The sequence below is a fragment of the Phyllobates terribilis genome, unplaced genomic scaffold (genome assembly GCF_046119375.1).
Source record: "Phyllobates terribilis strain yellow unplaced genomic scaffold, ASM4611937v1 Scaffold_1__5_contigs__length_1240528914, whole genome shotgun sequence".
NCBI lineage: Eukaryota > Metazoa > Chordata > Amphibia > Anura > Dendrobatidae > Phyllobates > Phyllobates terribilis.
This window is the reverse complement of record NW_027362761.1, coordinates 563,346,973-563,372,021: the sequence shown is the minus strand read 5'-3', so window position 1 is coordinate 563,372,021 and position 25,049 is coordinate 563,346,973. Positions and strand designations below refer to the sequence as shown.

Below are 25,049 nucleotides of genomic sequence, written 5' to 3'. Positions count from 1 at the left end.
TCTCTATAATAATTGTAGGCTAAAAAAAATAAATACTCTCCTCAACCTTCACCTGGCTTTTTTCTGATCTACTTATTAGACAGCCTGTCATTACGTCCAGTCCGATGTTCTGCTTTGGCATCTTCGACACCTCCAAAGACATGACAAGGCCTTAAGTGATGCCGAGGAGCTGAAGATGTCGGAAGAGAAGACATTTTGAAAGTGAATCAAAAGAATTTGGATTCTGGCAAATCTGAATTTTTATTTTTTTTTGTGAAATTTGAAGTGAACTTGATTCGACTCAAATCGACTTGCTCATCTCTAAATAAGAGCCATTGCAGGTTACTCAATGGATGATTTTACTTACAGTCACTTACTGGGGTCAGTAACGCGCCCAATAATAATGGGGATTTTGTTTTTATCATTAACCAAAACATACAAAAAAGGTCTATCCGCTGAAAACACTGGCATCGTGCGAGCAACAGTGATAGAAGTAGCAGCTGCAGCTTTTACACCACTTTCTTTGATTTCCAAAACAGCACGATGACGGACATCGCTGATTACAAGATCACTCTCATCTGACAGGGCACAGAACTCTGGGTTTTCAAAAAGATCATAGAGACCTGTGGGACAAAAACAAATAATTTTAACGTGTGGTATTAGGAGGTACCAAGGTTGCATTCACGTAAAAGTACAACATCACTCATTATATCGGGGTCCTTTAATACCTTTTGCATTGGGGTCAAGGGACTAACTAGAATACATAGAGTCATATAGCAAAATGAGATGAGCCCACACTACCAAATAACAGGAAACGGAAACAGTAGCATACATTGGGTGAAGTATTGAAAACATCACCAATTTTCTAAGTAAATATATTTCTAAAAGTGATATTGACATGAATTTCTCCCCAGATGTCGGTAACAACCCATCCAATCCACACAGGCAAAGAAATCAAACCATAGATGTCCATAAATTAAGTTATGTGTAATAATGAGAAATGACACAAGGAAAAATTATTGAACTGAAATTATTTACTGAAATGTATTAAATTTTTCGTACAAAAACCTTTGTTGGTCAAGAAGCCTCCTGTATGGAGAAACTAGTTGCAGGCATTGCTCAGGTGTGATTTTGGCCCATTCGTCAACACAAACACTCTTCACATTCTGAAGGTTCCGTGGGCTCCTTCTATGAACTCTGAGCTTTAGTTCCTTCCAAAAAATTTTGATTGGATTCTAGTCCAGTGATTGTCTCAGCCATTCTAGCAGCTTTATTTTCTTTCTCTGAAACCAATTGAGAGTTTCCTTGTCTATGTGTTTGGGATCATTGCCTTGCTGAAATGTCCACCCTCATTTCATCTTTATCATCCTGGTAGATGATAGCAGATTTCTATCAAAAATGTCTCAGTACGTTTGTCCATTCATCCTTCCTTCAATCATATGAAGTTTCCCAGTGCCGTATGCTGAAAAACGGCCCCACACCTTGATATTCCCACCGCCAAACTTCACTGTTGGTATGGTTAGGGTGCTATGCAGTGCCTTTTGGCCTCCAAACATGGGGTGTATTATGGCATCCAAAGAGTTAAATTTTGGTCTCATCTGACCAGATTATATTCTCCTAGTGTTTCACAGGCTTATCTAAATGTTGTTAAGCAAACTTTTAATTTTAACGTGCTTGAACATGCTTTTTGTTCAGCAATGGAGTCTTGCATGATGAGCGTGCATACAGGCCATGGAGGTTGAATGTATTACTTATTGTTTTCCTTGAAACAATTGTACCTGCTGATTCCAGGTATTTCTGTAGCTCTCCACAGGTAATCCTTAGCTCATGGACAACTCTTCTGATAATTCTTTTCACCCCTCTGTCTGAAATATTGCGGGGAGCACCTGGTCGTGACTGGTTATGGTGAAATGATGACCTTTCCACTTTCAGATTATGGCCCAAACAGTGCTCACTGGAGATTTCAGTAGTTTAGAAATTCTTCTGTAGCCAATGCCATCAGTATATTTTGCAACAATAAGGTTGCAAAGGTCTTGAGACAGCTAATTGGTTTTACCCATTATGAGATGTTTCTTGTGTGGCACCTTGGTAATGAGACACATTTTCATAGGCCATCAGCTGATATTATTTTTCACTAAATGGCAGGATTGCTTTCTAGTAACTGATAGTTGGTTATCATGCTAGGTATGGGAAGAACCCAGCGTACAACAAAGGGAAAAGGGGGGAAGCCCAGCAACTAGGGAAAGGGGGGATGGAGACCCCTAAGCAGATCTAACAAGACCCTGACTCCCCTATCGTCCCTAAATAGGTTCCGAACCTATCGCCGAGCAGGATACCTTAGCCCTGGCTGACCCTAGAGCTAGGCCGTAGGTAGGGAGGGGGAGGGGTGAGCACTAGTCAGCCCCACTGCAACTAAAGAGAAACAAAGGAAACATACAAGGGGATACATTTAGCTTTGAGAAGACACCAGAGTGATAACAACTACAATCCACAAAGGAACTCCAAGGAGAATCTAGTCGAATTCCAGACCTGAACAGAGGAATTTACTCTATCACCAGCAACTCTCTGGAGAAACTATTTAAAGATCCAGCAAGGGTGTGTCAATTAGCTGCAGAAGGTGGAGATCATTGCTGGGTCCTAGAGAGGGAGGGATGATGAAAGGATCGAGAAGGTGTCTGCAAGGCCAAGCGCAGCGACCTTCTAAAGCCGGATCCAGAATGACTGTCTGTCAAACCTGACACACCCGTGACACTGGTGTCATGACTGTCCATGGCTTTTAGCACTTCTCTTTAATCATGTGTTTAATACTTTTTCCCTGTGTCATTTCTCATTATTACACATAACTTAATGTATGGACATCTATGGTTTGATTTCTTTGCCTGTGAGGATTGGATTAGTTGTTACCGACACCTCGTGAGAATTTCATGTCAATAGCACCTTTAGAAATATACTTAGAAAATTGGTGACGTGTTCAATACTTATTGTGCCCTCCGTATATGTGACTGTGATGCAGCATCTGAGACTAAATAGGTAGAAGAATTCATGTGATTGACAGCACAAAGGTTGCTCCCAGTGTGCGCAGCACAGCGGCAGGCTGCAGCGCTCTGGATCTTGTGGCAAGGGAGAGGGTGGCAATTTCTGAGATATATTATATGCCATTGCCTACGTAACACGAGTGTTTGATTTTTCCATTACTTGAGGAAAAAATTTAAATGACACTCCCCTTCCCTTCTCCCCTTCTATCCTCCAAAAAACCCAAACATCTGTTGACTTGATTAGCGCATCAGATGTTTTTCTAAACACTCACTGTTCAAGTCACATCACTGCTGCAACCAATCGCAGGTCGCAGTGGTCCTCTGTCTGGTGAACGGTGGTCAGGTGCCGGCTGAATTAATTGATTTTGTTATTTTTGACGAATCCAAAGCCCCCTGGCAATTTTACATTTAGCTGGACAATCCCTTTAAATGAACCCCTACAAAGTTCTTATCAGCATTTGGCATTAGAGACAATGATATTACTTCTGTACACACAGGTGACTTCTGTGGGCCCATGTGATGTCTGTAGGGGCTGATGTTATTTTAGCAGGGGCTAATAATCAACCCCTATAGGAATGAGATCTTCCCTAGTCTTATTACACCCTATTACTGAAATCATATCAGCCTCACAGAAACCTGGTGTGGGTAAAGCATTGCAGTAATAATCATCCATCATTCCGCCACGTTAGTTTAATAATGCATCACTCCCTTCCCATTACAATTTACTATCACATATAAGCTTACAATAATCACACCATCCACTCGTTGTATAATAAAGAATTATTGCAATCAATAAAATAATTATTCATTTAATAAATAATTAATCCAGACCTCAGAACCCAATAAATATAATATTTAAAAAAAATCCTTATACTCATCCTACCGCTCACCTCTCCCACCCCTCTGCATCACCAGTCTGGTCCTTGCTGCGTCTTCAGATCGTGAGCAGTGGCGATCTGAAGACATAACGAGAACCGAAGCATTGATGCAGAGGGTTTGGAGAGGTGAACGGTAGAATGAGTATAAGGATTTTTTTTTTAACATTTTGATAGCCTTTTATAGTTTAGAAAAATGGCCAGTTGACATCATTTTGCTGGATCCACTAACCAGATTTTTGTAAAATTCGAGTGGAATTCAATTCCACTCGAATTTATTTGGTCATCTCGACTTTATCAATGCTAATACTTTATACACGCATTTATACATTACCGATTAAGACCACACAGACGTAGTACAAGCGTATGTAAAATATACACATACATATACAATGACATCTTTGTGATGCACTTGTTCATACGATTTTTTTTTGTCATTTCATTCAAAGTTATAACAGCCATTACTTTCCTATTTTTAGGCTAACTTCGTGTTGTTCCGCTACTGATGTAGACACAGGAACACTTGGGGTTAAAGTCCATGGTTGTTTTATTACACCATAAACCAGAAAAACAAAAATAGTAACACAAAACAGCCCTTTCTGGCATAACTGAGAATAAAGAGCATGTAAAAAGTCCCTTTCCACTGCGGCTAGGGTCTTGTGGGAAACAACAAATTTCAGCTCACACCTGATCTCGAGACTGGAGACTTTCTGCCTCCAAACACACAAACAGAAAAAAACTCCGGACTTTTAACTTGCTGAACCACACCCTTGAGGTGGAGATATGGTGAGTGTCCATCACGCCCATCTCTTACAGCTACTCACAAAAATCCCAACCCTGTCATGGTCGATTAACCACTCAGCACATAACATGCTGGAGAAAAACTTCTGGGTTTCACATCACAGAAGATAGGAATCTTCGTGATACATATTTCCCCTCACATACAGTGGGTACGGAAAGACCCCTTTACATTTTTCACTCTTTGTTTCATTGCAGCCATTTGGTAAATTCTAAAAAGTTCATTTTTTCTCATTAAAGTGCACTCTGCACCCCATCTTGACTGAAAAAAATAGAAAAGTAGACATTTTTGCAAATTTATTAAAAAAGAAAAACTGAAATATCACATGGTCATAAGTATTCAGACCCTTTGCTCAGTATTGAGTAGAAGCACCCTTTTGAGCTAGTACAGCCATGAGTCTTCTTGGGAATGATGCAACAAGTTTTTCACACCTGGATTTGGGGATCCTCTGCCATTTTTCCTTGCAGATCCTCTCCAGTTCCGTCAAGTTGGATGGTGAACGTTGGTGGACAGCCATTTTCAGGTCTCTCCAGAGATGCTCAATTGGCTTTAGGTCAGGGCTCTGGCTGGACCAGTCAAGAATGGTCACAGAGTTGTTCTGAAGCCACGCATTTGTTATTTTAGCTGTGTGCTTAGACTCATTGTCTTATTGGAAGGTGAAGCTTCGGCCAAGTCTGAGGTCCAGAGCACTCTGGAAGAGGTTTTCATCCAGGATATCTCTGTACTTAACCGCATTCATGTTTCCTTCAATTGCAACCAGTCGTCCTGTCCCTGCAGATGAAAAACACCCCCATAGCATGATGCTGCCACCACCATGTTTCACTGTTGGGATTGTATTGGGCAGGTGGTGAACAGTGCCTGGTTTTCTCCATACATACCGCTTAGAATTATCACCAAAAAATTCTATCTTCATCTCATCAGACCAGAGAATCTTATTTCTCATAGTCTGGGAGTCCTTCATGTTTTTTTGAGCAAACTCTATGCGGGTTTTCATATGTCTTGCACTAAGGAGAGGCTTCCATCGGGCCACTCTGCCATAAAGGCCCGACTGGTGGAGGACTGCAGTGATAGTTGACTTTGTGGAACTTTCTCCCATCTCCCCACTGCATCTCTGGAGCTCAGCCACAGTGATCTTGGGGTTCTTCTTTACCTCTCTCACCAAGGCTCTTCTCCCATGATTGCTCAGTTTGGCTGGATGGCCAGGTCTAGGAAGACTTCTGGTGGTCCCAAACTTCTTCCATTTAAGGATTATGGAGGCCACTGTGCTCTTAGGAACCTTGAGTAATGCAGAAATTCTTTTGTAACCTTGGCCAGATCTGTGCCTTGCCACAATTCTGTCTCTGAGCTCCTTGGGCAGTTCCTTTGAGCTCAAGATTCTCATTTGGTCTGACATGCACTGTGAGCTGTGAGGTCTTATATAGACAGGTATGTGCCTTTCCAAATCACAAATCAAGTCCTATCAGTTTAATTAAACACAACTGGACTCTAATGAAGGAGTAGAACCATCTCAAGGAGGATCACAAGGAAATGGACAGCATGTGACTTAAATATGAGTGTCTGAGCAAAGGGTCTGAATACTTATGACCATGTGATATTTCAGTTTTTCTTTTTCAATAAGTTTGCAAACATTTCTACATTTCTGTTTTTTTTCAGTCAAGATGGGGTGCTGAGTGTACTTTAAGGAGAAAAAAATGAACTTTTTAGAATTTACCAAATGGCTGCAATGAAACAAAGAGTGAAAAATTTAAAAGGGTCTGAATACTTTCCGTACCCAGTGTACATTGCCAGTGACTCTGTCACATTCGATAAGTGAGGATTTTGATTTTGTCTGAGCTGAAGTTATTTTTTAAGTGACATTTTGCCAAACACATATGCACAAGATACATTTCTGTTATCTTTCTTCTAGGTTTAATGAAGAGAAAAAAGAATCAATCACAGTATTTTTTTAACATTTACCATTAATCATAAATAAACGTTTATTTTTAAAAAGTGTAAAAAAAAATGGAACTGTTTTCATTATTAAAAAATCTGTTTTTTATTTACTTCTAATTTACGGGTAGGTAGAGTTGTACTTATATATCTATAATATAATGGGAGATGCATGTCTCTGTCTGAAGCCTCTATAGACTGCGCAGGCATCCAGCCGTTACAGGTAAGAAGAGTGTATGGCGCCGGAGATCACGGTATGCGTAGACACTGAACGCATACTGCGATCTCCGACGCCATACTTACATACTTACCTGACTGGGAGGAGCGTCGCCACGGCGCCTCTCTTCGCCAGAGACTGGGGCAGGAGTAAGGCGTCGGATCGGAAATGCTCATACGCTATCCGGCGCCATTTTACTGAAGACACATTTGCAGTGTGTCTTCAGCAAAATGGCGCCAAACAGCGCGGTATGGGCACGTGTGTACTCCAACGCCACACTCCTCCCCCGGCCTCTGGCAGAACAGGACGCAGCAGCGCTGGAGCACAGGAAAGAAAGGTGAGTATAAGTGTTTATTTTTTTGTTTATGTGTACAGCGTGAAAGGGATGAGGGGGCCACACATACCAGGATTTGGGGGTGAGGGGGCCACACATACCAGGATTGGGGGGATGAGGGGTACCACACATACCAGGATTGTGGGATGAGGGGTACCACACATACCAGGATTGGGGGGTGAGGGGACCATGCATACCAGGATTGTGGGGTGAGGGGATCATGCATACCAGGATGAGGGGAACCACACATACCAGGATTGGGGGTTGAGGGGACCATGCATACCAGGATGAGGGGTACCACACATTCCATTATTGGGGGATGAGGGGACCATGCATACCAGGATTGGGGGGTGAGGGGACCATGCATACCAGGATTGGGGGGTGAGGGGACCATGCATACCAGCATTGGGCGGTGAGGGGACCTTGCATACCAGGATTGGGGGTGAGGGGTGCCATGCATACCAGAATAGGCATGAGGGGTACCATACATACCAGAATAGGAATGCGGAGTACTATGCATACCAGGAAGATGGATGGGGTGCCATGCATACCAGGATGAGGGGTACCATGCATACCAGAATAGGGATGAGGGGTACCATGCATACCAGGATAAGGATGAGGGGTGCCATGCATACTAGGATGAGGGATTGGGTGCCATGCATACCAGGTTTCTGGGATGAGGAGGCCATACATACCAGAATTGGGATGAGGGGTGCCATGCATACCAGGATGAGGGGTACCATACATACCAGAATAGGGATGAGGGGTGCCATGCATTCCAGGATGAGGGGTACCATACATAACAGGATAGGGATGAGGGGTACCATGTATACCAGGATAGGGGTGAGGAGTGCCATGCATACCAGGATGGGGGTGAGGTTGCCATGCATACCAGGATTGGGGGTGACGGAGCCATGCATACCAGGATTGGGGATGAGGGAGCCATGCATACCAGGATTGGTGATGAGGGGTGCCATGCATACCAGGATGAGGGGTACCATACATACCAGAATAGGGATGAGGGGTGCCATGCATTCCAGGATGAGGGGTACCATACATAACAGGATAGGGATGAGGGGTACCATGTATACCAGGATAGGGGTGAGGAGTGCCATGCATACCAGGATGGGGGTGAGGTTGCCATGCATACCAGGATTGGGGGTGACAGAGCCATGCATACCAGGATTGGGGATGAGGGAGCCATGCATACCAGGATTGGTGATGAGGGGTGCCATGCGTACCAGGATTGGGGATGAGGGGTACCATGTATGCCAGGATTAGGGATGAGGGAGCCATGCATACCAGGATTGGGGATGAGGGGTGCCATTTATACCAGGATTGGGTATGAGGGGTGCCATGCATACCAGGATTGGGAATGAGGGGTGCCATGCATACCAGGATTGGGAATGAGGGGTGCCATGCATACCAGGATTGGGAATGAGGGGTACCATGCATACCAGGATTGGGGAAGAGGGATGCCATGCATACCAGAATTGGGGATGAGGGGTGCCATGCATACCAGTATTTGGGATGAGGGAGCCATGCATACCAGGATTGGGGATGAGGGAGCCATGCATACCAGGATTGGGGATGAGGGAGCCATGCATACCAGGATTGTGGATGAGGGCGCCATGCATACCAGGATTGGGGATGAGGGAGCGATGCAAACCAGGATTGGGGATGAGGGGTGCCATGCATACTAGGATTGGGGATGAGGGGTGCCATGCATACCAGGATTGGGGATGAGGGGTGCCATGCATACCGGGATGTGGGTGAGGGGCCCATGCATGTCAGGATTTGGATGAGTGGCTATGCATACCAGGATAGGGATGAGGGGTACCATGCATACCAGGATGTAGGTGAGGGGCCCATGCATAGCAGGATGAAGGATACCATACATACCAGGATGAGGGATGAGGGATGGGGTACCATGCATACCAGGATAAGGATGAGGAGTACCACACATACCAGGATTGGGGATGAGGGGTGCCACGCATACCAGGATTGGGGGTGAGGGGTGTCATGCATACCAGGATTGGGGATGAGGGGTGCCATGCCTTCCAGGGTTGGGGTTGAGGGGTGCCATGCATACCAGGATTGGGGGTGAGGGGTGCCATGCATACCAGGATTGAGGGTGAGGGGTGCCATGCATACCAGGATTGGGGGTGAGGAGTGGCATGCATACCAGGATTGGGGGTGAGGGGTGCCATGCATACCAGTATAGTGATGAGGAGTGCCATACATACCAGGATGGGGATGAGGGGTGCCATTCATACCAGGATAGGATGGTGGGGACAGGATGGTGGCAGCACAAATACCAGGAAGGGGGCAGCACATACCAACATGGGAGACCATATACCAATAAAAATGCTCGCCACTCGGGCGTAGAATGGGTTCAATAGCTAGTACAGATATACTCATATAAAGAGATGTATCTTCATGTAACCAGTACATTTTACCTGTAAGGAAGAAGAATAGTATTTACATATTTAGGCCATGGCCCCACTATCAGTATTTGAATAAATATTTGAATAAATGCAGAATTGGTGACTTGTTTCTATTATACATTTTCTCTGATTGTTCCTCACCTGGTTTTGGTTCCCACACCTGAGAAAAAATACTGACCGAATACTGACCAAATACTGATAGAGGGGCCGTGGCCTTAGAAAGAGAAAATTCTCCTATACTTAGCAATGCCGCCTATGGCTTAATGCTAAAGTCTGCCCTGGCAAAGGTTGCAAGTTTTTATTCAGGTAAAGTTTTTCATCAAAAGCAGAGAATCAATTAACTATATATGAATTAATCTACAGAATACAGAAAGATGGTTGGGGCCCATCCCCCAAGGTCCAGAGGTCAGAGGAGGAGAAACCAAACGATTACATCAGTGTCCTGATTAAGGATCTGTTTACATGAACTGACTCACAGCGCTAAATGATGTACACTGATCAATCAGTAATAGATCATTCAGTGTGCATAGGCTACCATTGTTCTCGGTAGCGCATGTCCTGTTTACAAATGACAATGTGCTGCCGAAAACAATGATTTTATACAATCTTAAAAATAATTTGACCTGACAAGTTAGCGTTTTGTTCTTTCATCAGTGATTGGCAGCCTTTTTACCCTGAAAGATTATCATTAGTGTTAAGCGAGCACTAAAATGCTTGGGTACTTGAAGCTCGGGCCGAGCTCGCCGTGATACTCGGGTGCTCGACCAGAGCAACGAGCCCAATGTTAGTCTATGGGAGACCCGAGCATTTTTGCGGCGGCACCCCCGGCAGTCTGTAGAAAGCCTAAAAAGTGCCCAAAACGATAGTGACAGTGCTCAAATGACATGGGAACAGCATGGGGATCGCCCCAGGAAGCATTTCTGACCCCCAGGTCACTGCTGTCAACAACGTGGTCAGAGGTATTAAGCCACTTTTACGGGCTCACAATAAAACGTTCAAAAACTAAACTGAAACTGCTTTCCTGTGAAATATGTTAAGAAACATCCTTTCCAGGGTAAAGACTTGTGTATAAGGTAAAATAAATAACCATAAACAAAAATACTCCTACACACCTTGGGCTATGTTCACAAGTAGCATTTTTTATGCGTTTTTGCACTTTTGTATTGCTTTCAACCGTGACAAATGCATTCACGGGGAAATGTCATTTTAACATTTTACAACCTTATCTGGCCATGAGCTGTGTGACACATGCATACAGTGCTGAAAAGACATGGGAACAGATTGGGGAAGACCCCTGGAAGCATCTCTGACACACAGGTCACTGCCTAAAAGTGTGTCCATCAGAAGTGATCCTTGCCGCATCAGAAAATGCAGACTTGCAACTATCCCTGTGCAAGTCCTTGTCCCAGGGCAGTGTTCAATTGTACCTCCCCCTTTCCTTGCAATGCAAGCGCAAATATTCAGCCAACCACCCACCCACACGCAGGCTGCAATATGAAATGGGGCCTTTTAGTTTGGAGGGGGCCGAAGCTGGCCACTGCCTCATGGCTGCGTCGGCAGTGAGGTCTCCATACTCAGTCCCCAGCCATTACTATCCCAGTTCTATGACTCCCGTTAAAACAAAGCTTCAGGTGATGAATGATGGATGAGGTGGTGGCAAAGGAGAAAGAGCAGGAGGAACAGGGACCATTCACATCAATATCAGGCTAGTCAACCACACATGTCTTGTAGGATATGTTTCTGTACCAAAAGGAGCGGTTCGGCTACACAGTTATAGGGCATACAGTGAGTGCAATGCCTACCAAAAATTTCGAGGCACTCCAATGTCCCTTGGAAGTGTCATGGAGGTCAGAGGGCCTTAACTAAACCGTTTTTTCCATTTATAGCAACTGGGTCTCCTGTACACTGTTGGCCTAAGCAGTGAATGGAAAGCTTTCCAAAAATGATGAGGAACTGCAATGCCCCTTGGAAGAGCTGTGGAGTTCAGAGTGGTTTAACAAGACGGTTTTAATGCCCCTTGGAAAAGACGTGGAGGTCACAGTAGCTTAATAAGACGGTTTTAATGCCCCTTGGAAGAGAGGTGGAGTTCAGAGTGGTTTAACAAGATGGTTTTAATGCCCCTTGGAAGAGACGTGGAAGTCCCAGTGGAATAAAAAGACAATATCAATGACCCTTGGAAGAGACGTGGAGGTCCCAGGGAAATAAAAAGACAATATCAATGACCCTTGGAAGAGACGTGGAGGTCACAGTAGCTTAACAAGATGATTTTAATGCCCCTTACAAGAGCCATGCTGTACAGCATATTAAAAACATTATTCCCATTATTGGGGAGTGGGTCTCCCATAGTCTTTGCCTATGCCTTCCAAGCAAAAGCTGCAAAAAATTAGAATGGAGGAACTTGCATTGCCCCTTGAAAAAGCCATGCAGTACAGCATATTAAAAACATTATTCCCATTATTGGGGAGTGGGTCTCCCATAGTCTTTGCCTATGCCTTCCAAGAAAAAGCTGCCAAAAATAAGGACGGAGGAACTTGCAATGCCCCTTACAAGAGCCATGTGTAGCACCCCGAGGACTCGGCTGCTACAGGGGTATTGCACCTCAGTCCAGAGGTGTGGTATTCCACTCCCGGGTAAGGATGGAGTGTGGAACTGAGCTCAGATAGCTGCATGCACTACACTCACCCCATTACCGGGGGACAGAACAACGGTACTCCCACCAGATAGATGTGCAGGTACGACAGCGTCTGTCCCTGGCTGGAGTGGGGGGGGGGAGGAACATCCCAGTAGTGTAGGAGCAGATAGGGGAGGGACTCTGGGCATAGGTAGGAGCCCATTGGGTGCTAGTCACCTGGGCTCGGGTGTTAGAGGGAGTATATAAGGTGGGCGCCATCTTAGGACGAGGTCTTTTTGGGTCTGCTCTGTGCAGAGAGGAGCTCAGCCAGAGAGGGCTGACAGGGAGCTGCGGCTCCGTCTGGGCCCAGCTCCAGAGCCAGGCCTGAAGCAGAGAGAGAGAGAAGGAAGAAGAGGAACACAGAGAAAGGCCCAGAGACGCAAGCATAGAGGGAACCCTGAGATCCCACGAGAGAACTAAAATGGGTGAAGGGTTGGCAGAGAAGGGTACCGGATCCCAAACTGGTGGAGGTTAATCATCCTTAGCCAGGAACCGAAGGTCGTGGTCAAGCTTTGGCACGACCCCTCGCCACATCCACCAGGAAGGCACGCCACATAGGGTCAGGGAAACCGGAGAGAGGTTTTGCCCCCATAAGGCCCGAGGAAGCCGGACAAAGGTGGGTCCCTGGTGGGGACGGCCAGTAGGAAGGAAGAGAGGGGAGCTCTGGACCACGCTCTGGAATTGCCTGGGAGTTGGCCGAGTCCCTGACCTGGTGGACGCAGCACGACTCGGGTGGTCCTAACTGTGCACAAGGGACCTGATAAAGAACTGTGAGTAAAGCTTTTGAAACTGCACTTCCCGCCTCAGTGTTCCGTCGTCACGCCTGCACCATCGGCACTGGGACGCCCGCACCATCACTCCCATCATCATCTCTAACAGATCTGCCCTGAGGCCATACTCCTCCCGTGGGGAGTCATCTCATTCTCAGCTGCACAAACAACACCGGCCTCAGCGGTCTGCCGTGCAGTGGCGGTTCCGTGACCGCAATCCACGGGTGGCGTAGTCGAACTTTCTAACATCTACTGCTAAATACTGCCGCTCAGTTTGACTCCCTGGGCACGGACCGGGTCACCGCCACGAGACTACTACCCCTATCTGATCCGGCTCCGGGTAAGCCCCCGTGCGCGCGATGCCGCACGACACCGCAGGCCCAGGGGCGCGTCACATGCAGTACAGCATATTAAAAACATTATTGCCATTATTGGGGAGTGGGTCTCCGATAGTCTTTGCCTATGCCTTCCAAGCAAAAGCTGCCAAAAATTAGGACTGAGGAACTTGCAATGCTGGCAACATGGATCACGGTCACCCAGGTGGTATAGTGGTGGTGGAGGCTGAGGATAAAGGAAAAGAGCAAAAAACAGCCGAAATGAGGAAGCGTATACCCATGTGTAGGTGTGAAGTGGTGCATGGGAATACACCTCCCGAAATAACACAGTGGATTTGACTTTATGCTACTCTGCTGTCATTTGGTGGTGAAGAGAAGTCTGGCCCATTCCAGCCTTGTTCATTTTGATAAGGGTCAGCTTGTCAGTATTGTCAGTTGACAGGCGAGTGTGCTTATCAGTTATAATTCCCCCAGCGGCACTAAAAAAGCGCTCGGATAACACGCTAGCGGCAGGGCAGGCCAGGACCTCCAAGGCGTACAGAGCGAGTTCATTCCAAGTGTGCAGCTTGGATACCCAATAATTAAAAGGCACAGAGGAATCACGGAGGACTCTGGTACGGTCAGCAAGGTACTCCCTCACCATCTTTTGAAACTTTCCACTCCTTGTGAGAGTACCCCGCGCCTCAGGTCCTGTAAGCTGGGCGGTCTCAGAAAACTGTCCCAGAACGTTGACAGTGTTCCCCTGCCTCTGCTGGATTGGAATTGCATCTCTCTCGCCTGTACGCCTTGGTTGGGCAATGAACTGTGACCTCTGCCACTAGCGTGTTCAGATGGGAATTTTTTTAACAGTTCTGCAGCAAGGTCCTTCTGGTACTGCCCCATTTTTGTTGACCTCTCCACCTCAGGAATAAGAGAGTGAAAGTTCTCCTTGTAGCGGGGTTCTAAAAGTGTCACCAACCAGTAATGACTGTCACCCAACATTTTGACAACGTGAGGGTCACGGTTAAGGCAGCATAACATAAAGTCAGCCATGCGTGCCAGACTGATAACAGGCAAGACTTCCGTGTCCTCACCATAGAATCATAGAATCATAGAATGGTAGAGTTGGAAGGGACCTCCTGGGTCATCTGGTCCAACCCCCTGCTCAAAGCAGGATTCACTAAATCATCTCAGACAGATGTCTGTCCAGCCTCTGTTTGAAGACGTCCATTGAAGGGGAACTCACCACCTCTCGTGGCAGCCTGTTCCACTCATTAATCACCCTAACTGTCAAAAAGTTTTTTCTAATATCTAATCTGTGTCTCCTCCCATTTAGTTTCATCCCATTGCTTCTAGTCTTTCCTTGTGCAAATGAGAATAAAGATGATCCTTCTACAATGTGACAGCCCTTGACATATTTGTAGACAGCTATTAAGTCTCCTCTCAGTCTTCTTTTTTGCAAGATGACTACTGACCATGCTCTCCTCCTCCTCCCCCCTGTCCTCAGGCCACCCACGTTGAACCGACGGTATGACAGTTGTACGGGTACTACCGTCTACAGCGCATGATACCAGCTCCTGTTCTTCCTCCTCCTCCTCCTCTCCCTCATTGTCCCCCAATGCACGTTGGGATGAGATGAGGCTGGGCTGTGTGTAATCACCCGCTATAGCTTCTTGATCCATCTCATCATACTCTGGCTGCAATGCCTCCTCTTTAATTCTCTGCAGAGAGCATTGCAATAGACAGACAAGTGGGGTGCTGATGCTAATGATGGCGTCATCGCCACTCACCATCTTGGTGGACTCCTCAAAGTTTGTCAGGATGGTACATATGTCAGACATCCAGGTCCACTCCTGAGGTCTTATGTGTGGAGTCTGAACTGAATACCGACGGCCTTGTTGATGCTGGTACTCCACAACTGCTCTCTTCTGCTCACAAATCCTTTGCAACATGTGGAGGGTAGAGTTCCAACATGTGGGGACATCACACACCAGTCGGTGTGCCGGAAGCTGCAAACACTGCTGCAACACAGCAAGAGTGGCGGAAGCTGTAGCTGACTTACGAAAATGAGCTGACAGGCGGCGTACTTTCACGAGCAGATCTGGGAAATCGGGGTACGATTTAAGAAACCGCTGAACCACGAGGTTAAGCACATGAGCCAGGCATGGTACGTGTGTGATCTTGCCTCGCCTCAGAACTGCCACCAGGTTACGGCCATTGTCACACACGACCATGCCTGGATGTAGGTTCAGCGGTCTCAGCCACAGATCTGCCTGCTCTTTCACAGCTGTCCACAACTCACAAGCAGTGTGAGGTTTATCACCTAAGCTTATGAGTTTCAGCACAGCCTGTTACCGATTGGCTGAGGCAGTACTGCAGTGCTTCCAGCTTGTAACTGATGTGGTGATATCTGAGATGGAGGCTGAACATGAGGAGGAGTAGGAGGATGATGCGCATTTGCTGTACACTGTGGGGGCAACTCTGACTGACATAGGGCCCGCAATCCTCGGTGTGGGGAGGATGTGTTCCGTCCCAAGGTCCGACTGGGTCCCGGCTTCCACTATGTTTACCCAGTGTGCCGTCAGGGAGATGTACCGTCCCTGGCCACAAGCAGTTGTCCACGTGTCCGTTGTCAGGTGGACTCCCCCAGTAACTGCGTTGTTGAGGGCACGGCAGATGTTTTGGGACACGTGCTTGTGTAGTGCAGGGATGGCACACCGAGCAAAATAGTGTCGGCTGGGGACCGAGTACCGAAGGACGACCACCGCCGTAAGTTTGTGGAAGGATTCCATCTCCACCAGCCTAAAAGGCAGCATTTCCAACGCAAGCAGTTGTGAAATGTGCGAATTTAGGACTGTGGCCTGTGGGGCGTTGGCTGTGAATTTGCGCTTTCGTTCAAAGGTCTGGGATATGGACAATTGAACTATGCGGTAGGACGTGGACGTTGATGCTGTTTCTTGAGAAACTGCCATAACAAGTGAAGACTGAGAGGAGGGGACATCTTTGCATGCAGTATGGACAGGGGATTGCCTTGCACGCACAACAGGGGGTTCTCTTACACGCACAACAGCAGAAGAAGCAGTGGTGACACCAGCTGACACTGATCGTGGACCCTGGGGTTCGCCCCACAAAGTCGGGTGCTTTGCTGACATGTGCCTAATCATGATGGTGGTGATCAGGCTAGTAGTTTTGTCACCCCTGATGATGCTGGCCTGGCAGGTGGTACAAATGGCCTTTTTGGTGTTATCAGCAGAGTCTTTAAAAAAATTCCAGAATCTGGAAGACCAACTGGTTGTACTGGCAACGTCCCTCGTGTTGGTGTTACAGGGAACGGTTGCCCGCCTTCTGTCTGCGGCCACCACACTGCTTCTTCCTGCCTGTTGGGGTACTCTGCCTCCCTCCCCCTGTGTGCTGCTGGCCTCGCTCTGCGTGTTCTCCTGCCACGCTGGATCAGTTACTAGATCATCCACCACCTCCTCCTCTTCCACTTCCGCACCACGGTCCTCCTCCTCACTTCGTGGCAATTATGTCTCGTCATCGTGCACCTCTTGTGACAAATTGCCAGCGTTTCCTTTCTGTAGCCATGGCTGTTCAAATATTTGGCCATCGCTACATGGGATCTCCTCTTCCACCACTTCAAGCGGAGCAGGCGAGGAGCCCAAATATGGAAATGGACCAGTGAACAGCTTTTCAGAGTGTCCAACTGTGGGATCAGTTGCTGTCTGACGACACTCGGCATGGTGGGAGGAAGGAGCATCAGGGTGAGGAGGAGTATGCGGTCGAGACTCACGGCTACTAAGACTTGACCGTGTGGAAGACAGACCAAAGGTGGTGGTGCCCAGGTGACTGGAAGTATTATCTGCTATCCAATTAATAACCTGTTCACATTGATCAGTTCGCAATAGTGGTGTTGTTGTGTGCTTCCCTAGTAATTCGGTCAAGAACTGGGAGCGAGAAGATGTGGCTGTTGGTTGTGGCACATTTTTACCTTGGGCACGGCCCCGTCCTCTGCACGCACCATCATCAGGACGTCCAGTTCCACGTCCCTTGCCACGCGCCTTGCCCATTGTAAATGAAGTAAAATAGCTTACACTCGCACTATCAATGGCAAAAGGGTAATAAAAAGGAGATTAGAACCGTGGAAGAGGAAAACCACAGTTCTAGTTCTCTGGCCTACACCAGAATCTTTTAAACAGATATATTTGTGTCTGAACAGTCAGCGAGACACTCAAACTGTTTTTTTTATGTAAAAAAGGCAAAAAGTTGGATTACACCCAGATTTGAACCGTGGAAGAGGAAAACCACAGTTCTAGTTCTCTGGCCTACACCAGAATCTTTTAAACAGATATATTTGTGTCTGAACAGTCAGCGAGACACTCAAACTGTTTTTTTTAAGGAAAAAAAGGCAAAAAGGTGACTAAAGGTATGTGCACACGATGCAGAAATGAAGCAGAAAATTTCTGCATCATTTCTGCATCTCCCTGGCAGAAAAAACGCATGCGGATTGTACATGTGTTTTTCCTGCGGAATACATGCGGATTCACATGCGTTTCGGCATGCGGATTGACAAGCGCTTTCCAGGCGATTTTAGCATCACTTGGAAAGTGCTGGACAACTAGGTCACAACTATATAAATCCATGCAACCATCATGGATTTATATATAGTGTGACCGTATCAGAATGTTTAAAAATAAAAAAATAAAGCTATACTTACCCTCTGAGGCCCCGCGTGTGCTGCCGCGTTCGTTCCTGGCTTGTTCCTGGCTGCCGGGATATCGCGAGACACTGCGCTGAAGGGCCTGCGGTCACATGACTGTGACGTCACCGAAGGTCCTTCAGTCTTGCACGCGAGCAGAGGGAAGGAGACCGGGGACCGTCAGAAGGTGAATATATCTTTATTTTTTATTTTATTCTTTTTTTACAGCTTTTAATGGTACCTGGGTGTGGAGGAGAGTCTCATCTTCTCCACACTCGGGTACCATCCGCACATTAGAACGCGCCAATAACGCAAGTACAAATGCAGTCAATTCTAATGCAAGTCAATGATGGCGAAAACGCTGCGTTTACGCAAAATTAATTGACATGCTGCGGATTTTTGAGCGCAGCGTTTACGCTGCGGAAAAATCCGCATCATGGGCACAGCACATGCGGATTTCAATTGGGGAACATTGCTGCCCTTCTACCATGCGTTTTTAATGCTTTTCCGCGGCGTTTACGCAGCTGCAAAAACGCCGCGGAAACGCATTAAAAACGCATCGTGTGAACTCAGCCTAACACCCAGATTTGAACCATGGAAGAGGAATATCACAGCTCTAATTTCCTGGCGTATACCAGACTTTTTTAAATAGATATATTTGTGTCTGAATAGGCAGCGAGACACTGAAACGTTTTTTTTTATGGAAAAAGGGCAAAAAAGTAGATAATACAGAGATTTGAACCGTGGAACTGCAAAACCACAGTTCTAGTTATCTGGCCGAAACCAGACTCTTTTAAACAGATATATTTGTGTCTGAACACTCACAGACACACTCAATTTTTTTTCTGGGGGGGGGGGGAAATACCAAAAGGTTAATAAGACGGGTATTTGTACAGTCTGACTGAGGAAAAAAACTGTGTCCAAGATGGCGGCGCCCGGTTTTAAATACTCGAGGTGACGCTGTGCGGCCAGCCAATCACTGTAATGCCCACAAACAACATGGCTGCGGCATTACAGTGACTGGCTGGCAATCCCTGCATGTTCATTGGCTCTGTAAAGAGCGCCAAACATGCAGGGCAGAGACCCGAGCTCCCGCCCGAGTAACCCGGAAATGCTCGGTGCTTGCCGAACATCCCGAGTAGTGAGATGCTAACTCAACACTAATTATCATGAAACAAACACTTCTAGGAACACTTCTATACAATGATCTTTCAGTGTAAGTGACCTTTTAAACACATGGATGGCAAAAAAAGGTGGAACTGGTTCCAACTACAATTCCTCAGACCCTATAGCCCCGGCACTTTTTCTTTGGTACTGCACTCCTGATTCTCTAACTAGAATCTTGCTTCTCTATTTGGCATCTGATGGAGGAGTCTGGGTTTAGTGATTCCAGGAGAACGTTACCCGCCTCACTGCATTGTGTCCACTGTACAGATTGGTGGAGGAAGGATAATGCTATGGGCTACTTCTCAGGGGTCGACCTCGGGACAGAAGACATTGTGGGCAATTGTATCTTCCATCTTTGTGGGAACAGTTTGAAGAAGACCTTTATCTGTTCCCCTGGACTGTGCCCAGGGCACAAGCTCCATACAGACATGGTTGGGGAGTTTGGTGGAAGAACATGACTGGCCGCACAAAGCTCAGACCCCTAACCCCATCCAACACCTTTGAGATGAACCAATATGGAAATATAGAGCTTGTGAGCCCGGCCTTCCCCCAAAATTAGGGTCTGACCTCACAAATGCTCTTCAGGATGAAGGTGCAAAAAATCCCACAGACGCCTCCAAAATCTTTTTTAGAAATCCTTCCCAGAAGAGCAGGAGCTGTTATATCTGCAGAGGGGAAGACTCCATATTAATGTCTATGGATCTAAACTAGGAGGTCAGAAAAGCTCCAGTAGATGTAAACTTTGATATCACTCACCAAGTAAACTTAATGTTTCTGTTAAGCCAAATTCTGAGTCAAGTTTCAGCTTTGGAATAGATATAGTTGTGGCACGTGGAGATCTTTCTTCTAGCTGTGTAATCAGCAAATTCAAAATTTCTTCTGTAAGTTGACTTTCTACATTTTTCAGTCCTTCTTTTCCTTGTGATAGAGGCAAAAAGATGATGAGGCTGTAGTTGCCAGACAAAGGTAATCTGGCCACCTAGAAAAAAATGGTCAAAGAAGTGTCAATGAAGTATATCATTTTACCAATACAATGTAATATACGAGTATCATTTCTTTGCTTCTGCAATGAAATGCATTGATACAGATCTATATCAAACATACATTAGCAAATCATGCCAAAGTTTGATGGTTATATAGCACATAATCCCATATCTGCTGTCTTCAAGAGTCAAGCTTTCTAAAAGTCAGTGGTCTTTTTACCTCTTACGGACATTGGATGTAAGTAAGTCCAATGCCGGCTCCCTGTCTTTGATGCAGGCTCAGGAGCTGAGCCTGTATCTTTCCCAGCTGATAATTGCTGTGTTATTCAGCCAACATCTGCCTTTAACAGCCGCAGCTGGAGCGCAATGGCATTTACAGTGTGCGGCCTATCTGCTCATTGCCCATGGGTTAATAGTACATAGTAGGCCATGCTTTTTCCTATATGCATGTATTACAGTATATTGCTGTAAATAGTACAAGTGATCTACCGATTACAGGTTCAAGTCCCTTAAGGGTACTACAAATGACAGCAATAATTTAAAAAATGTTTATTTCCCATTAAAAATAAAAGGAATACAAAAAATGTAAATATTACATATTTGTAATCTCCAAGTCCATAAAAGTCAGTTTTATCAAGATATAAAGTTGATTAACTTGACTGGAAAATGCCGTAAAAAAGAAAAAAAAAATCAACAAAAGCGACATTGCACAAAAACACAATAAGTGATCGAAGCATCATTTCAACCCAAAATGATATCAATAGAAACCTCAGCTTGCCCTATAAAAGACAAGCCCTATCAACCAAAAAATGAAAACGGTACGGTTCTTGAAAAATGGCGACACAAACAATATTTTCATTTTTTCTTACAACTTTCCCCCCAAATTTTTCACCTCTTAAATAAGAGATTGAAAAAACTTTGCACATGTGATATTTGTGTTATTGTACTGATCTGGAGAATTCTATTGCTAGGTCATTTTGAATGCTGTGAAAAACAAAACCCTAAAAACAATTGCAGAATTGCATTTTATTTTCAAATTCGCAACACTTGGAATATTTTTTTCCAATTTTTCCAGTGCATCACATGAGAAAATAAATGATGGCGTTCAAAAGTACAACTTGTCTTGCAAAAACAAGCCCTCATACGGCTATGTTGAGGGAAAAATAAAAAAAAGTTATGGCTCTTAGAAGAAGGGGAGGAAAAAATGAAAGCTCAAATATGGAAAATCGCCCACTTGGAAAAGGTTAAGGGACTAAGAAATAAAGTAAAAATAAAACAAACATTTTCTCTATGAAAAATAAAGATATTACAAAAAAAAAACATGCGTAGTATCACTGTATCCATAAAAGTCTGATCTATCAAAATATAAAATTAAATTAACCCAATTTGTAAACAACATATAAAAAAAGAAAAGTTTAAAAGCACCAAAAATTTACAAATTTCTTGAATTTTTTTGGTCGCCACTAAAATAATAAAAAAGACTGGTTGTTTGGTATGGCTGTAAATTGTACGGACTTGGAGAATCATAATCTCGTGCCATTTTTACCATAAAATGAACAGAGTGAAAATAAAACCCCAAAAATCTTGTTGGAATTGTGGGTTTTTTTTGGAGGAGGGGTTTGCAATTTTACTGCCATTGGATTTTTTCTTTACTGTTTTTAAGTACATTGTATGGTAAAATGAATGGTGTCATTCAATACTACAACCTGTCCTGCAAAAAAGCAAATCTTCATACCGAAAAAAGGAAAAATGTAAAAAAAAAAAACACTCACAAGAAGGGGGAAGTAAAAAAGAAAACACAAAAATGAAAAAAAAAATTGTGGCGCAAAGAGGTAAAAATGCAAGAATAGGGCTCTATATTATACTAGTGAAAGGTTTCCTTTAACTCCTTACCGCTATATCTAGTTTTAATTTTCCTGACAAGGGGCGGGCTGGGTCAGTTGGCTGAGGGGCATTTACCCCTCTGGGCCAGTCCCATATCAGCTGTTTGGGGGCCCATGAATGGGGCCAGCTGACACCAGTGCCATCTTCAACTGGGTGTGCGTCATTGGGCGCACATTCAGTTTGAATGTATTGTAGCACAGAGACCCGCTGGCTCCCTGTGCTGCAATACATACTGTCTGCCAATCAGAGACCTGCGGCTGAAGTTGGTTTGCCAGTCACAAAGCAACATGTCGTGGGAGCAGAGGAAGGTACAAAGAATCATTTATTTTTTTAGGTTTTGTAAAACAGAAGCAAAATCATTGCAAGAAGGGGCCAAGGATAGGGGCCATTATGTAAAGAAGGGGCACAGGATAGAGGACACTACACCAGGCTGGAGTGTCATTATACCAGGCTAGGGGTCATTATACCAGGAAAGGGCCCATGATGTGGGTCATTAGAACAGAATGGGATCAAGGATGGGGAGCAGTAAACTAGGATGGGATCATTGTTATAGGATAGGGGACACTATACTATGAAGGGACCCATGGTGGGGGACATTATAACAGGATGGGGGACATTAAACAAGGATGGAGGACATAATTACTGGAGGGGTCTCAAAATGGGAAACATTATACTAGGAAGGGGCCCACGAGTGGGACATTATACCTGTAAGGGGCCCAGGATGGAGGACATTATAACAGGAAGAGTGCCAGAACATAGGATATTATAACAAGAAGGGACCTACAATGAGACACATTATTACAGGATGAGTCCAAGACGGGGACATTATCACAGAAGGAGGATAAGACTGGGGACGTTATTACAAAAATGGGCCAGAACAAGGGATATTATTACAGAAAGGGGCCAGGATGGAGGACATTTTAACAAGAAGTGGCCAGGATGGGGGACATTATTACAGAAAGGGGCCAGAACAGGGGACATTATTACAGGAAGGTACAAGGATGGAGGACATTATTACAGGAAAGTGCCATGATGGGGACACTATTACATGTATGTCTTTCTAGGATCTAGAATGCTACAAAGGCCCATACAGCTGACCAACATGGAGGTGGGGATCCAGGTCCAAATTTTGCACCTGGGCCCATGGGACTGTAGCTACGCCACAGGATCTCAGCACTGGGTGATGGCAAAACAGTGAGCACTACACATGATTTACAAGGGTTGTTGTGAAGACATGTGGTCTTCCGTGGGCATAATACTACTCTGACAACACCGGGTGAGGGTATAACAGTGTGGCAATGTGGCGCCCCTGAGGGTTCAGTCGCCACAGAGGTACTGCCTCCCTTCACTCAGGTAAGGAGGGAGTGCTTCACGGAACCCCAAACACCTACATCCAACACTACACTACCCCAGGCCAGCAGGAGGGGCAAGACGCAATGTAGTTTTATGCTGAGCCCTGACCCTGGCTGGGGTGGGGGGAACCCAAAATTAGGGGGAACCAGTAGTGAGTGTGGGTGGAGGAAGTAGTTCATGGGAGCACTCATACAGTAAAGATATAAAAAGAAGCCATCTTAGAATAGTGCAGTCCAGTCAGTGAGAGGAGAGAGAGAGAAGACAGTCAGGGAGCAGAGTCTCAGTCAGAGCTCTGCTCCCCAAGCAGGGCCTAGCCTCAGAGGCCCAGGAGGGGAGCAGGGAGGAAGCTCCGTTCTGAAGAAGGGATCCTAGGGGGTACGGCGAGTGCAGGCGGCACCCGTGCGCCCCGAACCTGCCAGGTGTCAGGAGGATCTAGGCCGCAAGAAGGGGACCGGCCCCTGGCCCAGTCGTGCAGCTTCAAGCCTCCGCTGGAAAAACCGGGGGCTTCTGGCTTTTATAGCCAGTAGCGAAATCCCCACTCCAATCCAAGTAAGGTCAAGCAGGTCTGTGTAACTCCGACGGACAGGGGGGACCTCAGAGCACCCGAACAGGATTCACAGTGAGAAGAACAGGGCAGGAGGGAGTAAAGACCCAGCGTGAAGTCGGTCTAGGAAGGTACATATGAAAGTGGAGTTCTGCCAGGTACACCCGAGCTGCCTGAGGAAAGACAGAACCCATGCCCGGTGAACGCAGTGTGACGCGGGAGGCTTGCACCAGTACTGTGCACCTGGGGAACTTGAACAGAACTGTGAGTAAACTCGGATGACTGCACTGAACTGCCTCCGCTCCTTCATTTCGCCGGTACCTTTTCCCTCCCTGGCACTACAACGCCCAGCGCACCTCCTCCATTCTCTTCTACATTGCCCTGAGGCCTGCTCCACCTGTGAGGAGCCGTTCCATCTTAAGCTGCCCTATCATCTGCCTCAGAGGACTGCCGCAGCGCTGGTGATCCTTACCAGACACCACAGGTGGCGTCACGACAAATCCCCTATAAATATCCCCTTTTTGCACTGACCGCCGTGGGTCACGGACCGGGCCAGCCACCGTGATATTCCCCTGCAAGCAACCAGAGCCCCGGCTACCGAGTATCCCACGGCCCTGGGGGCGCGTCAGCAATACTTTATTGAACCACAAAACAGGACAATAAATGCAAAGAACAGTCCCAGCAAGTACCCGAGATGTTACAACTTTACACAGTCTTAACCTTCTGTTCCGCCCGCCTGGGATAGAACAGCTGCGACTGGCGGGCCCACTTCTGGCGGGCCCCCACAGAGAGAAGGTAGCGGCAAGCTTAGGAAGCTAGCAGTCCATCGAGGTACAAGGCCAGGAGACCCGAGGGTCCCACCCTGGCCTATCCAAAAGTTTCCATGGGGCCAAATGACCGGCTGGTCCAAATCTGGCTTCTCGTAGTGTCTCCATGTGTTCCAGACGACCGGACGGTCCCTCCTGGCAACCCCAAACAACATATCCATGGGGCCAGGTAACTTCATCATCCCAACCTGGTCTCCCCAAAAGTATCCATGGGCTCTCTGATGG

The 25,049-nt window shown here is 46.2% G+C and overlaps 1 protein-coding gene across 1 annotated transcript in view; it reads right to left on the bottom strand.

Moving 5' to 3' along the window:
* Positions 1–221: 221 nt before the first annotated feature.
* The window catches only part of LOC141270542 (factor XIIa inhibitor-like), a 76,474-nt gene continuing 51,646 nt past the window's right edge, over positions 222–25,049 (bottom strand). The window contains exons 7-8 of the mRNA XM_073680603.1: positions 19,990–20,212; positions 222–602 (exon numbers count right to left, since the gene is read on the bottom strand). Coding sequence (XP_073536704.1) covers positions 349–602; positions 19,990–20,212 — 477 coding nt within the window. The 3' untranslated portion in view covers positions 222–348. The remainder of the gene's footprint in view (positions 603–19,989; positions 20,213–25,049) is intronic.